General features: G+C 39.7%; 2 protein-coding genes across 5 annotated transcripts in view; one reads left to right on the forward strand and one right to left on the reverse strand.

Annotated features, from left to right (window-relative positions):
- Positions 1-9,291: 9,291 nt before the first annotated feature.
- On the forward strand, positions 9,292-12,578 carry LOC107048796 (cleavage stimulation factor subunit 2). 3 transcript variants are annotated; one of them, XM_015272200.1, is made up of 8 exons: positions 9,292-9,433; positions 9,528-9,606; positions 10,283-10,866; positions 11,340-11,505; positions 11,550-11,594; positions 11,673-11,773; positions 11,887-12,080; positions 12,249-12,578. In XM_015272200.1, the coding sequence occupies exons 1-8, from the start codon at positions 9,373-9,375 to the stop codon at positions 12,366-12,368; spliced, it is 1,350 nt and encodes a 449-aa protein (XP_015127686.1). In that variant the 5' UTR covers positions 9,292-9,372; the 3' UTR covers positions 12,369-12,578. The 3 variants fall into 3 exon arrangements, with proteins under 3 accessions (XP_015127686.1, XP_015127687.1, XP_015127688.1); XM_015272201.1 differs by lacking the exon at positions 11,550-11,594; XM_015272202.1 differs by lacking the exon at positions 11,550-11,594 and having other exon boundaries at positions 11,676-11,773.
- The window catches only part of LOC107048795 (tudor domain-containing protein 1), a 172,986-nt gene continuing 169,236 nt past the window's right edge, over positions 12,527-16,276 (reverse strand). Inside the window, exon 10 of one of the 2 annotated variants that reach the window (XM_015272199.2) lies at positions 12,527-16,201. In XM_015272199.2, coding sequence (XP_015127685.1) covers positions 13,514-16,201 — 2,688 coding nt within the window. In that variant the 3' untranslated portion in view covers positions 12,527-13,513. Of the gene's footprint in view, positions 16,226-16,276 lie in introns of both variants that reach the window. The other variant, XM_015272198.2, reaches the window with a different exon arrangement.

Genomic DNA, 16,276 nt, shown 5'->3' on the forward strand with positions numbered 1-16,276 from the left:
GTTATGTTTTATGTTATTTTTTTCCTAAATAATTAATAATTTTTGTAGAAGCTAGAAGTGAAAACTGACCGAACAGATGATCGGCTTTGGAAAAAAATGGGTGGTTTCAAAGGATGAAAAACCGAAATTGACTGAAACTGAGAATGCAACCGCTCTTAGCTTTTAACCCAGGAGTCACGTCGGGGACGTGGCGGTGCGGCGACTCCCAACGAGAAGAACCTAAAAACGCCGACGCCCTACAAAATGGGGAATTTTTTTATTGAGACATGTCTCGATCACGCATGATGCGACAGAAATCAAACTTCTGTAGTCTTTGGAGGAAAAAAAAGTCGTTAGACCTCTTTGAATACATTATGAAGAAATTTTTCACCTGTTGTCATTTAATTCATCTTTGACATTCCAATTTATTTAAATCATGAATTTACTACACTGTCACCAGAAGATAGGTGTACACCATGTTTCCACGTCACAAGACATTGACAAGTGCTCAAATAAATAAACTGCCATAATAATGATGAGACAAAAAAGAGCCATATCTCTTCCGTTGGCGTGAAATAACGCTTTGCCTTATAAAGATTCGTCAAGGTAAAACCGAAGAACTCTCTACTTCATTGGCTTCTTACCAGCCAGGAATGGGTGGATGTAAGTCCACATTGTTCATGAACTTATATCGACAATTGTGCAACATATTCACAACGAAGGATATCAAACGTATTTCTATATCATGATTTGATGTAAATCTAGACCACGAAGCACTTTTGAAAATTCAAAGAAGCTGCCTCGATTCTGAAATGAACAAAATGAATTTCTAACTGATTTCTAAATGATCAAACGCATTTCTACTTCATGTGGCACCTACGAAAACTTGTATGGAATAGATTTGATGTAAATCTGAACCACGAAGCACTTTAGAATCTTCAATGAACAAAATGAATTTCTAACTAAAGAGGACGGAGAGCTGGAAGTACAAAGGAAAAGAGGTAGAGGTAGTGAAGGAGTTCAAGTATTTAGGGTTCTGGTTCACGACAAAAAATACATTCGGAAAGCATACAAGAAAACTATATGGGAAGGCCTAATTGAGATGAAGGTAAGAAACCAACGCCTATCGATCCAGAATTATATTTTCGATAAATGAATAGCGGTTTCATTCTTTAATCTTAATAAGGAGCGGAGAACTGAATTTTCAAAGCGCATCCAGAAATACATTTCTCCGTCCCTAATTAAAATGAAGGAATGAAATCATCGCCTGTCGATCGAGAATTATATTTTCAATAATTGAAGGCGGTTTCATTCCTTAGTCTCAATTAGGAGCGGAGGAATGAATTTTCAAAGCGCCGTTGAGGAAATCCAGACAACTTCCCATTCAGAAATACATTTCTCCTCCCCTAATTAAAATGAAGGAATGAAATCATCGCCTGTCGATCGAGAATTATATTTTCAATAATTGAAGACGGTTTCATTCCTTAATCTCAATTAGGATGCGGAGGAATGAATTTTCAAAGCGCCGCTGAGGAAATCCAGACAACTTCCCATTCAGAAATACATTTCTCCTCCCCTAATTAAAATGAAGGAATGAAATCATCGCCTGTCGATCGAGAATTATATTTTCAATAATTGAAGACGGTTTCATTCCTTAATCTCAATTAGGATGCGGAGGAATGAATTTTCAAAGCGCCGCTGAGGAAATCCAGACAACTTCCCATTCAGAAATACATTTCTCCTCCCCTAATTAAAATGAAGGAATGAAATCATCGCCTGTCGATCGAGAATTATATTTTCAATAATTGAAGACGGTTTCATTCCTTAATCTCAATTAGGATGCGGAGGAATGAATTTTCAAAGCGCCGCTGAGGAAATCCAGACAACTTCCCATTCAGAAATACATTTTTCCCCCCCTAATTAAAATGAAGGAATGAAATCATCGCCTGTCGATCGAGAATTATATTTTCAATAATTGACAGCGGTTTCATTCCTTAATCTCAATTAGGAGCGGAGGAATGAATTTTCAAAGCGCCGCTGAGGAAATCCAGACAACTTCCCATTCAGAAATACATTTCTCCCCCCCTAATTAAAATGAAGAAATGAAATCATCGCCTGTCGATCGAGAATTATATTTTCAATAATTGACAGCGGTTGGTAACCCCGTGGGGTTCACATCGGCCGACCCCCGCGTCCTGAGAAATTAAACGATATTTGAAGGATAAAGGGAAGAAACAATTGGAAAAGGTGTAAATAATGGTCGTGATAGCTCCTAATTCACGTGGAAATGTTATCCGGACAATTGGCGTGGATGCAGGACAATGCTGAGGGATATTGGCAGACGCGTAGAAAGTTTGGTTATGGTGGAAACGGAATAGACACCAGCCCAATGTTTCACCTGAAATCTGAAGCAACGCCCCTGCTGAGTAGAACGAGGATAGAAGCAAGATATGTGAAAGAAAATGGAAAGATTTAACTGATTCTGGTGATAACCGACGAACACGTGGAAAGCTGAGTGACGGTGGAGAGGGGTATTGTCTCTGCGGAAGCAAAAGAGGGGTATGAAAATGGTAAGCTACATGTAAATTAAACAAAACGGGAAGATTCGTATTGAAATTGGGAAAGCTCGAAGAACATTCAGTGAATGTGAATGCGCTGAAATGCTACGTGGTGAGTGAGGAGATGCATAGAGGCGGTGGAAGCAATGGAGGCGCGTGAGGCACCTGGAGTGCCAGTGATCTGGACCAGTGTCCTGCCTTCATGACGATCAACCCACCCAATATAAGGAATTTGTCTCTTTGCGAAGGAAGTGGAAAAACTCTCATCGGACAACTATAGGACTTTCAGTTCGGAAAGTGTCGCAACTATCAATGTGTGTGATTATTGTTATTACTGCCACTATGAGATCTATTGTATGTTATCAACAAAATGTACAAAAGAAGAAATTCATGTACTTGAGGAATAAATTATTATTATTATTAATTGACAGCGGTTTCATTTCTTAATCTCAATTAGGAGCGGAGGAATGAATTTTCAAAGCGCCGCTGAGGAAATCCAGACAACTTCCCATTCAGAAATACATTTCTCCCCCCCTAATTAAAATGAAGGAATGAAATCATCGCCTGTCGATCGAGAATTATATTTTCAATAATTGACAGCGGTTTCATTCCTTAATCCAATTAGGAGCGGAGGAATGAATTTTCAAAGCGCCGCTGAGGAATTCCAGACAACTTCCCATTCAGAACTACATTTCTCCTCCCCTAATTAAAATGAAGAAATGAAATCATCGCCTGTCGATCGAGAATTATATTTTCAATAATTGACAGCGGTTTCATTCCGTAATCTCAATTAGGAGCAGAAATGAAGGAATGAAAGAGAGAATATTTTTTTTTCAGAGAATATTTGATGAAATAGAGAATATTTTTCCCCTCTGCGAACGCTCCAGTCCCACGTAATTCTACTTAGTAGAATCTGTTACAATAGTGCAGTAATTAAATTGGCCGCTGATTATTAGAGGACTGTATCATGCCACACTCCCTAGCATAAAACCATTAGGCAGTTACTTATTAATTGACGCGACCATAATACAATCCGCAGATTAACGCAATTTTTCAGCTGCTCACAAGTTGGTGATTTTACTCCCGAATGTAGCGTAGGTGAACCGTGTGAGGCCTTCATGATCACATCCCCGCACATGAGCATTAATGAGCATCGAACAGAGGTAGAGCCCGAAATTTAATATTTCTGAACTCCCATTTGATTCGCAGAAAGAATGCGCCATCTCTAGGTCGGCCGCGGAACTATTTCAATTCAAAATATTCCCCTTCCCATTCTCTGTTCACATTTTTTAATATTCATCAATCCTCATTACATTCACAAACAAAATAGCTTCAATAATTCGGAAATATAAAATCATGAATTTTTCGATTGTGAGAATCCTCACAATGACGCCTACGAAAATTTCTATGGAATAGATTTGATGTAGATCTAGACCACGAAGCACTTTTGTAAATTCAAAGAAGCCTCCTCAATCCTAAAATGAACAAAACGTATTTCTAGCTGATTGCAAAATGATCAAATGCATTTCTACATCATGTGACACCTACGAAAACTTCTATGGAATAGATTTAATGTAAATCTAGACCACAAAGCACTTTTGTAAATTCAAAGAAGCCTCCAAAACCCTAAAATCAACAAAACGAATTTCTAACTGATTTCCAAATGATCGAAGGTATTTCTACATCATGTGGCACCTACGAAAACTTCTATGGAATAGATGTCAATCTAAACCATGAAGCACTTTGCAAATGCAAAGAACTCTGTCCAACCCTGAAAGGAAAGAGATAAAACGTATATAGCGCCAACAAAAACTGGATTCAGTGTCGCCCTGCATTATATATCACAAGGTGTCTCAAAACTCACGAAAAATCAAATTGTATTATTAAAGACTGGGCAAAATGGGTTTAATGCTGATTCCTATTTTTTTACCTGTCCCATATCGTATACTAAATCTCGCTCGAGAGATTGATTAAGCGACCACAAACTCTCATGAATTTTAGCAAGTCTTTCAAGGAAATAAATGGCCTTAAGTACTCTTGGACAACCTTAAAGTATTTATGGCGGGGTGGAGATGTTGAAGGTCTGACCATTTCGACCATTTTTGTGTTCAAAATATTTTTTCAATAACTTGTATTTTTTCTCACATTTCAAGCGGTCGTTTTTATTTCTCGCTTGTCTTTTGGATAATTTGAAAATAATTAATATGGAAATAAAAAATGACAGCGTTGTGCCATTCGAGGAACAAGTTGGCAGCACTGATTCACTCAGCTTTTATGTGCCTTCCCATAGCAATATGTATCATCACAACACCATTCGTATTGGCCGCGCATACCCCGTGACGTTGACGCCATTTCAAGCTGCGCACGTATAATTCCTGTTTCATGATTTTTTAAATTATCCCTTCTAAAGAATGCTCTTACTGTTGAAAAATTTTGTCTGAAATTTCCGGCACTTTTTTTAAATTTTTATCGAATTCAATTACCACCGAAATTTCAAAGAATTTTGTCTTTAAAAATTCAGAATTTCATGGAAAAATCAAAGAGAACCGTAAATTTAAGTTCCATTTTCCCTGAAAATAAATAGATATATTCTGGAATTTTCAGGATAGTGACACTAAATGATATTTAGGGGGAAAAATCATGGAATTTCATTTTTCACTGAAAATTCTATGTAATTTGGCACTGAATATTCAAATGACGTTCGAAATTCAAATAAATTAACGAATTCTCATCTGTATGCTGCTTAAAATTCGGGACGTTTACTGAATTTTCAGTGAAACCTGAAATTTCATTTTTTTTCTAACAGTATGGGCCACTTGCATTTTTTTTTTATGCTCCGCATGAAAGCTCCACACAAGTGCGAAATTTCAGAAAAATGGCGACTTTTTTCTGTTTTCAATTTATTTTCCGAATTCCCATAAGAGCCCGTGTTAAAATGCATTTTTTAGAAAAAATCCTGTGTTTCAGCCGTTCTTCTAGGCTATCTAGGATTTTAAATAAAATTTGAAAAAATCAAAGAATGTATGAAAAAATCACCAGTTTCTTGACTTTTTATCGCCCCCCCCCCCCTCACCTCGCCGCAAATACGTTAAAAAATGAATTTCTTAAAAATGAATAAATACTTCATATTTAAATAATTGTCAATATTATCTTTTTTCTTCTGCCACTTGAAGGACATCATCGTGAAGAATTTAAGTTCATAATGAAAATTCTTACCTTCACCAAAATGACTGAGACACCCCTCTCAGCACAAATCATCTGCAGAGTTGATGTTCAATGACAGGTTCCACGATGATGAGCATGACCCTGATTTTTCATTACAGTTCAATCTCGCTGGGATCACCGATGATGCCGTCTAGTTTGAGGGAAAATATGCGTTCATATACACAAGTACAACAAAGTCACCAAATATCTCGCGACAAACACCAAGTTCAGTTTTTAGAGTAGTTGCCCACTGAATTCTGGTGTCGGTGATTCACTTCACAATGTTCTATTCTCCATAAAATCCGACAAAATTAGTATAAATGCTGTTCGGGAGTTGTCCGATGTGGAATGAGGGGGGAGCGTTTTGGCGGGACGAAACTGACTACAATCAAAATGGCTGCCAATGGCTAGTTTCATGACACAATTCTCGCCATGACGCGGCGAGAACAAAAAAGTCCTACTGCGCACACTTCTACGCAGCGAGAAGTAGTGACATTTTGTTTGTCGAAAAATGAACAATGAAAAATATACATCTGATTCGCATGTTTTTCTAGTCCCCAGTTGAAAACGAATATCGGATGAATGCCATTATGAATTATTAGTCAGAATTGGTGAAATTGTGTGATCAGTGTGTGGCCTTGGGTGGCGGAGGGGGAGCCAGCGCCACTTTTCGCGGGAAAGCTCATTGTCTCTGTCTAATCGAGTCCTTACCGAATGGAATTTTCCAGAAAATATTCTCCAACGAATAAAAAAGAATGCATTTGAGAATGCACGGAGCCATAAATTCTAATATTGTTGGACAATGGAAGGGATTGATTTCGTTCTCTAGATCATTGTGCAGTGGCTCCCCAGACCTATGGAAAATACTGTTAAATACTCACTGTAGTCCACGTCTGACGGTCTCAAGGAAGCAACAATAATATTCTAAAATTTATTTTTGATTCCAATTATTCTGCGATCCTCGCTGAAAGGCCGGTGTTAACGTCGCGGAGAGTGAAGGCCCAATGAGCTGGGCCACTAGCCACTGTTCTGTTCGCCCGCCCTTCTTCCCGCCCCCCTCCGCGCGGATTGGCACCGCGAATCAGGAGTGAAACAAAGACACTCGTCACTGCTGAATTTCTATTGGTTTAAAAAACCGTTGATCGTTTAAAAATACCTGTCTTTAGTTTTTTATTTGACTTTTGTGGTATCATTTTTTCATAAAAATCTAAAAATTTTACGTTTTTTTTTTGTTAAATAAATAAATAAATTTTGGAGCAAAGTAAATAAAAAAAAACGATCTGTCAACATCAAAAATCGAGTTAAATATAGCCATTGTAGAAACTAGTTAATACCCGCCAATTTTCGTGTAGAACACAGGGTACTTCAGACTGCTTTTGACACAGCGAGTACAAAACCGAAAAATCGAAGTTGGCGTAATAACGGGAGCTAATTTTTTGTGAAAAAATGGTAGTCACAACTGGAAGTGCAGCAAAGAAGGGTAAATGTGAGTATATGTCTGATTGGAATCCTTTATTTATGTTATTCAGTGTTGAGGACAGCCTCTAGGCTCAGTTTATCATTCAATTTGTCCTTTAACCCCTTTCCCTCCCCCTCACAACCCAATTTAATTTTGTTAATCCTCAATCGTTTGGCTATCGATGATTTATCAGCGATTCTGTCTGTTTTCGTGTGTATTTGCCTCCTTGCCCTGGACACAAGGAGGCAAATACTTAAAATAAAAGTGACAAAGGGAACGTGGATGGGTCAGGGTTCACCCTTGATTTTTCTCTTTTTGGTGCGATTGGGGCACAATAAACACTTGATGTTTTTCATGTAAATGATTCATTCAATTCCTGATAAAATAAGATATGTTTCCACAGAAAATACAATTCTGTTATCCTTTGTGATGAACCTAGGCAGAGCTTATTTGATAAATTATTTTTTGAGTTATAAACATTGCAAATAAGGTAAAAGCTATCTACTTTGCCTCATCTCTTGACATTAATTCTTGACTGCAATTCCCACGTGGAAAAAATTGACTCTTTTTTCAGGAGACTCCATAATTTATGAACATTTGGAGAAACTCCAAAAGTATTAAAAAATAATAGGAATATGAATAAGACTATCAAATTTGAGAAATTTTTCATTGATTTGGTCAATGGAAATTGACGAAAAATGGAGTAGAAGATATGGAGATTTATTTTTAATAAGGAAATTGACTATTCATTCTTCATAAATATCTTTTTTTCTGGGTATTTGAAGCAACAATGTGAGAAATTAGACTCTTTGATTTTTTTCATCTCTATTTCAATTTTTTTTAATGTCCCATTTTTAATATTTGAAGTTATGCTGTTAACTCGGCGGTTAATGAGTATACTGGTTGTAATTTGGTATTCTGTTCTTTCAGAGAAGGACGTCAGGAGGTACATGAGACTTCTGAGCCGAGTATTACTCAAGCAGCTGGCCAAAATGATGAGGCTGCAGATGAAGGTAAACAATGGAAAGATTTTATTGTTGTTTCAATTGATGCATTTGAAAATTTCTTTTATTGCAAGAAGTGAGAGGAAGAAACAAAATTCTTCAAAACTAAAAAATCGTGAGTTTGATAAATATAACTAATTCGCGTTGTTTTCATTCGGAAATCTGTGGTATTCACTATTTTTATCCTTGACACATTGAATTCATTATGGCTATTGCTAATCTGAATCATTCCATTTCAAACTATCTGAATCATTCATTCCAACTTTCAAAGAAAGTTGAAAGCAGGATGATGCTGCCATTATTGCACTACTGGACATTACAAATGGTAATGAATGAAAAAATGACTGCATTTAAATAGATTTAAACTTGAATTCAGAATTAAAATGCCGAAGGACTCCCTCGCGGAACATGCAGGAGGTCTTTTCAGTCGAGAAAATGATCTATTCGTAAAACAACCATTGAAACTAGAAATTTAAATCGATAGAAAATAAAAGTAAAAAATTAAAAATTTTTTTTTTCATCGGGGCCAAAGTGTCAGACCTAGGATTTTTTCAGGGGGAAAGTCGACTTTCGACAAAATTGATTTTTTTGGCCGAGTGAATGTTGATTCCGGTGATTCAAGCGACGGGCTATCCAGAACTCTCAAAAGTATTTGGAAAAAGTAAAAAATGAAAATTTTTTTTTTCACCTGGGGCCAAAGTGTCAGACCATCAAAGGCATTCCCTCGGGGTGCCTGGTGTGCACCCCGAGGAATGCAGATACTCTTCGCTTCTTTCTTCCACTCATGAATAATTTTGAACAATTCGAATAAGTCAAATGAAAAACATCTATCAGTGCTCAATTCCAAATTAAAACAGAACCACCAACATCTCAACAGTATTCGTGTCGGTGTGGTGCATGGGTGACCTCAGCGCTGTCACAAGGTCACAAGAAGAACTAGGGATCGTAACCACTTTGAATCCCAGAATCGAACCGGCCTTCCACTACAGTTCGACCTCTTCGGTACAAACGACCCCGCCCCGCTTTTCAAAGATTTCCAATTTGCCGACAGTGGAAAATGAAGTCGACTGTATCGTCTGAAATTTGACAAACTGGATTGTTCGAATAACCCAGTGCCGACGAGATTGTTGTTACTCTATTCGGTATAAACAAACAATTGACGAACAAAATGACTAATTCATCTATTACGGATCAGTCACTGATGGACAAATCAATGAGGAGTGTTTTTGGTAAGAATTTAGTCCATAAAATACCCCATAACTACTTGATCCTTCTGTAAACACTTCTGTGCACTCCCATCCAACGTATTAACATTTTTTTCAGTTGGAAATATTCCGTACGAAGCTACAGAGGAGAACCTGAAGGATATCTTCAGTGAAGTTGGGCCAGTACTTTCATTCAAGTAAGAAATAAGTCATCAAGCATGAGCTTTCATTGTTGATCGAAATAGAATGATAACCTATCAAGTGATGCATTCTCTCATTTCCCTCACCTTGCATGCATTCTTGTAATTATTCTCATCTTCATTAATTATTCTAATGAATCGAATTCAACATCTGTTGACTTTATCCATAATTTTTAATCCAAATTGCATTTTTTTCGGTAGAAATCGACGAAAAAATACACTACTTTTTCATAGAATTTCTTTTTCTTTCACAAGTGTAAACATTTCTTTATTTCTCTAAGAATTACAGAAAATCACTCTAGAATAATAATAAATGCAGGCAAAAAATTTCTCAAATATTCTGTTCAATCTTCTTAACAATTCATGAAAATGAACTATGAATTCTGAAAATAGGTACCTTTCAATTCCAGTGATTTCCTGTGGATCACAATCTCATTATCCTCCTGAAGTTATCAAAAAATCCCTCTTCATAATGATAAATCCATCAGCCTGAACATTTATCAACAAAAAAGTCTCTCAAAAGCTAGTGAAGCATGAATTACCCAAACAATAAGTTACAGTCTTAATAACCAATGCTTACCGCTCCCCAATTTCTCATTCTCTCATTTTCCCCCTCTGCATGCATTCTCGTAATTATTTCCATGTCAATTCATTATTCCAATGCTCCCAACAGATTAGTATACGACCGCGAAACAGGAAAACCCAAGGGCTATGGTTTCTGCGAGTACAAGGATCAGGAGACCGCTCTGAGTGCAATGAGAAACCTAAATGGTTACGAAATTGGTGGAAGAACCCTGAGAGTCGACAATGCATGCACAGAGAAGAGTCGCATGGAGATGCAGAGTCTTCTGCAGGGTCAGAACACCGATAATCCTTATGGGGAGGCTGTGCAGTCTGACAAAGCACCAGAGGCCATCTCCAAGGCAGTAGCTTCACTACCACCAGAGCAGATGTTCGAGCTGATGAAGCAGATGAAACTCTGCGTTCAGAATAATCCCAATGAGGCGAGGCAGATGCTCCTGCAGAATCCACAGCTGGCTTATGCCCTCCTGCAGGCTCAGGTTGTCATGAGAATTGTGGATCCTCACACTGCTGTCAGCATGCTGCACAAAGCCAATCCCATTCCCTCGGTGGTGAATACAGTGGAGAAGACACCGATTCACACACTTCCACCCAGGATCGAGGAGCCCTGGGCTCCTATCAGGCAGCCTCCGCTTGCCGTCAATCCACCTGCACCTATAGCTCCAATTTTTTCAAGTAAGTGGATTAAGGGGATTTTATTGAATATTTTATTGAGTAGTGAATGGATCAGTCCACGAATAAAAATCATAAAAAACTAGGGAAATAGATAGAAAATTCTACTGCATTTTTATTTTGGTCGATTCTCTTGAAGAATTCTACAGGTTTACTGTGCATTTTTTAATATACAATTCCTAATAGAAACTATTTTATTAAAAAAATTAATAGAATGTATTTTTTTGTATTTTTTAGACTTTTTTTCTAGGAATTCCTCGACATGAATTTTTTAGGTTTTTTCCAGTCTGTTTTTATTTTCTTTCATTCAACAATTGAAACAAAAAAGGAATTTCTATAGAAAATATTCCAATATTCTATTGATTTTTTAAAAATAGAATTGGGCAAAAATTAATAGAAATTGAATAGAATTTTCGGTCTTTAGTTTGTTTCAGTCAGATTTATTCAATTGAATATTTTCTGCAATATGTTTGTAGGTCAAGATGTTGATTTGAGGACTTTGGACAGACAGATCGATCCCAGATTAGCAAGGATGGACCAGGATCTGAGAACCCAGACGCAGCCACCACCAGTGCCAGTAGCTCCCCCAGTAATTCCCCCGGTAGTGGACACTCGAGTTCCGGTTTTCAATCCCCCAGACAAGTAAGTCCAACAAAAGTAACTTGAATTACCACGAGAATTAATAGATTCACTCCTTTGATTAGCACTCTTCCTGTGGAGGGAATCGAGAGGTTCAAACAATTTTTATCAATTCTCAATCCTTCCCTCGTCCCCATCATTACCATTGAAACATTCTCTTCCATTTGCAGCAGCTTCTGTCGAGATCCAAGAGCAGATCGATTTGGGAGAGATCCTCGTGACCCCCGGGATCCCAGAATGACAGTGGACCCCAGGATGAACAAATCCACTCGTGAGTAATCAACAAATTCCAATTAAAAATGCAAATACCTTTATTATTCAATTTATCGTCATAAAAAATTATTTTGTGTGGTTGAAATTCTCTGGATATCTGATTTATTCTAGCTCCAGTCCCAGTGGCACCTCCTCCAGTCCCTCGTCCAGTGCTGGCACCAGTCGCACCTCCAGCCAACGTCAACACAGTGAACACACCAACTTCTGCAACTGGACTTTCCGCATCCAGTACAGCTGCGTCGAGACTCATGGCAGGCATGTCACCCGCCGGAAGCATTCCCAGTGGAGCCTCTGACCAGGAGAAGGTAAAGATAACACTTCCAACTTTATCATCAGAACAATGAACTTCATTTTGCTGTCCCTGAGTACAAACTCTGGAGAATATTCCGACGAAAAATGTAGCCCCATGGTTAATGAAAAATCATTCCTCCATTGTATTTCTGATGTTTTGATTTTTTGGATTTACGTTCTAGGCTGCATTGATAATGCAAGTGCTCCAGCTGAAGGACGAGCAGATCGCCATGCTCCCACCTGAGCAGCGGCAGAGCATTCTGGTGTTGAAAGAGCAGATTGCTAAGAGCACCCAAAGATAAATTTAAGGGTGAACAAGATTGAAGTTTTATTACATTGTGAATGATTTTTGAAATATTAAAGTTATCGATGATAACTTACTTTTTTCGTAATATCGTGACTGTAACCGTGATGGGAAGTTTTCTATTAAACCTTTATTATAAACTCAAGATACACAGAATGATTATCTAAATGTTCTTTTATTATGAACGTAATAAAATTATTACAAAGTATATCATTATTGAATGAGCTTCATCTTTCTTCACAAATCCCTCTATTTTTATATTTATTATATCTTATATCGTAGGTAATAAGATATAGGTAAATGTACTAAGTCACGTTTCCAAATATTCTTCGTAAAAAATTAGAAACTTTGAATATTTAACAAGTTAAATATGAAGTCTTGTCTTCTCTTGTTGGTGTTTTATCTTTCTTAATATTCTGGAAGCTCGCAGTCTTCTTTTTCTTATTATTATCGCAAAGAATACTAATACAAGAAAAAAAGAATGTAAATTAAGTGTATGGCATAAAGAACTAAATTGTTGACGATAAATTTTTTGGTATTGATATTCTCTTCACAATGGTTGAATATCACTCATAAAGATAATAAACCCAATTACAATCATGAATAAAAAAAAAGTTAAATATTTAAATTATTCATTTGCCTTAAACATGTGGAATCTCTCGATTTGATGATGAATTTTCCTAATTCCTGGATTCGTTTATTTATTTCTTCTTTTTTACTTCTCACTTTTCTCGTTATCTAGTAATTAAAACTCTATAAAACACACCTAAAATAAAGCATTAATGAAGTGAATAAACTTTGGATATCCCTCCAACCCCAGTCACACAACCTCCTATCCCAGGAACATTCCCTTCTCCAGCAGGGACTGATGTAGAGCACCTCCAACTTCTCCCCAGGACAACTGAACATAATAACATAATAAACCGATTCACAATATTATGTCTTAAGTTGATAACACGAAAATATCTGATTCAATCATGAAAATTTTCACTCCAGTATGAAATAATATAATAAATCCATTCATAATTGGATTGATAACATGAAAACGTCTGATTTCTTCTATCATCCATCTAAAAAACTCTCCCCGAGTCCATAAAACCAAAAAAACAATCAATTGACCGAACTCAGCCGTTCTCCCCTCAACTACGCAAACTCCTCTTCCAGGACCTTCCTGACATCCTTCTTGAACATTCCCTTCTCTATCAGAGACTGATACAACAGCATCTGGCACTCCCTATCAACAAACAACTGGATACTGAGGCAGTCCTCGATCCTAGCCTCCACCCTGATGGTCAAAGGATGATTCTTGGAAGTTCCAAACTTCTTCAGCCACTCCCTGGCCATCGAGTTGTCTTCCCCCACCCTGAGCCCATGAAGATAGCACTTGATGGCAGTGGCAGGGACCCTCAGCCACGTCTCCTTAGGCACCCTAAGATCAGTGGAGTTGATCCACTCAGAATTCCCCCAGTCGACGAAATTCACCTGAACGATGGTGGTCTCCCCATCATTCATGACTGAGACGACCCTTCCCCTGTACCAGCTCTGGTCACTCTCATAAACAGCGCAACAGGGCACCCCGGCCTCGATCACCTCCAGCAGTGGCTGCTCCTCCGCCTCCTTATCCATCTCCTTCATGAGTTTGCTGTACATCTGAGAAAGAGCTGTCAGAAATTCACACCCAGGAGTCCCCGCTGGATGCACCCAGATGGTGGTGGCCCTGTCCCTCGAGACCTCCCCGAGAGCCCCATAAAACATCTCGATTCCATCGGGAAGAGTGATGGCAGGATATATCTCGACGCAATTATCGTGGAAATCCCTGATGAGTTTCTCTGCACGAACACTGACAACCTCGTCATACGGTGGGGTCACCTCCTCAGGGCTGTCCGACACGTACTGAGCATCAAGATCAATCTCAGACATGAGTATCTCCTCGGGATCATCTGCCACGAGCACCTCCTCAACGACGACATCAGTGTCTCCACTTCCTGAACTCTCACCTGTGTCGATGATCACCTCAATCATGAACTTCCTCATGATATTAACGATATTCTCATGAGGATGTGATGGATGGCTCACAGCAACCTCAAGATGGTGACTCATCCTCTGAAGAATCTCCACCCTCCACTTCCTCCCCACGAGGATATTGTGCATCCTGTCGAGATCGAGTTTGGTCCAGCTCTTGAAAGTATTATTGGGTGTCATCCCGAAGATCTTGCACTTGCTGACGAGAATGGGAACATCCTCGAACATCAGCTTCTTCCGCACCTCCGAAGTGCTCATCCACTCGATGTTTCCATAATCGACAAAACAGACAACAAGATGATTATTCTTCTTCCCCCTGACCTGCGCTCTGTGCCAGGTGTTGAAGCGATGCATCTTCACAATGCAGAGATCCCCAATCTGCCAGTTATTGATGCCATCGACGTTCCTGTCCATCTGATACACGTCCTGCAGCTGTCGATTGATCTCAGTGAGCTTGAGATTGTTCTCAGCCGTCACGAAGTACACGAATGCCTTCCAGTCGACAAAAGTGGCTGGCCCAATGAATATGTCGTCAGGAATTGCCTCAGGAGGCAGCCAGGCTGGCGAATCCTCAGGTAATACCGAGCAGTAGAGATTCGGCTCCTCAGTGGGCACATCAGACTCATCAGACTCATAATCCTTGATGGTCCCCGAGTCATCAGTGTCGTCATCACTCGTCTCCTTTGCCTCTTCAAACACCTCGACAACTGGATTTTTATCCCCGATGACGAGTGCCTTCTCCACATCAGCCCCCAGGATCTTGACCTTGGTGTCACTGAAGTTCCTGATGGGCAGTGCCAGCCCAGCCTCCACCAACTTCTGATTGATGACATTGACCTGTCGTTCCGCTGGCTCCACAGCGCCAAAGCACTTGGTCTCCTCCACGAAGAAGTCTACAATCATGGGGGAGTCGTCCTCAGATATCTTCGAGATGAAGAACCTGCTGCCCTGGTTCTCCTCGACGATCTCCTTCAGCTTGTCGCAGGAGGCTGTGGGCCACTGGACTGAGCCCCCAGGTGGGTAGATCCCCCCTAGCTTCACCAGAACAACGTTCGCTGGGACGTCGTTGAACTCCTCGAGGAGGGGCTGGAGGTCCTCGAGAGACACCACCAAGGAGTCACCGATGTCCAGGAGGTACACTAAAACCTCCTCTGGGGAGTTTATCTCCCTGATCTCAGCCCTTCTGAAGACGTTTGAGGTCTTCAGCTTTATCACGCAGACATTGCCAACCAGCCAGGCACGATCCTTGCTCGCTTTGAACGTTCTGTACGACCTCTGCAGGGCTTTGTCCATCTCTGAGTACTTGTCGTCGATGTCGAAGGGGGAGACGTAGATCTCGTCTGGGGAGATGATCCTCAATGGTGTCACGTGCACCTTCCAGGGGTCGTCCTCCCTGATGTCCCTGATCTTGGGGAAGATGTCCTTGGGGGCCTTCTTCGTTGGGGTTCTCAAGGCGTCTGATGAACTGTTATCGCGTGTCTTTGATTTCTTGCACTTGCCCTTATATCGTTTCGGCTTTATCTTCACTGACTCACAGGAGTCGGGGGAGTTCAGCAGTTCAGGGATCCTCCGCGGATTGGGCTGTCTCGATGCTGGCCCTGTACTCTCAGCAAAACCCATTTTAACAAGGCGCGCATTCAGATTCTCGTTGTTGAGGGTGTCGACAACCGTCACTGAGAAGTAGTCATCGATTTTCTCGTAGGCAACGAGTTTAACGCAAGCCTGCATCCATTCACGTAGTTGAATCATAGCTTGGGGTGACCACACTCCATTCAGTGGGGCTACATCCTTCAGGGATATTTTAATTGCCTGTCGGGGAAGGGAATTAAAAGACTATCATCGAGGTTTTTGCAGGATGTCAACTGCGGTAGGGGGTGGTGGGGT

Source organism: Diachasma alloeum, unplaced genomic scaffold (genome assembly GCF_001412515.2).
Source record: "Diachasma alloeum isolate Michigan unplaced genomic scaffold, Dall2.0 Dall_scaffold_00197, whole genome shotgun sequence".
In the NCBI taxonomy this organism is placed as follows: domain Eukaryota; kingdom Metazoa; phylum Arthropoda; class Insecta; order Hymenoptera; family Braconidae; genus Diachasma; species Diachasma alloeum.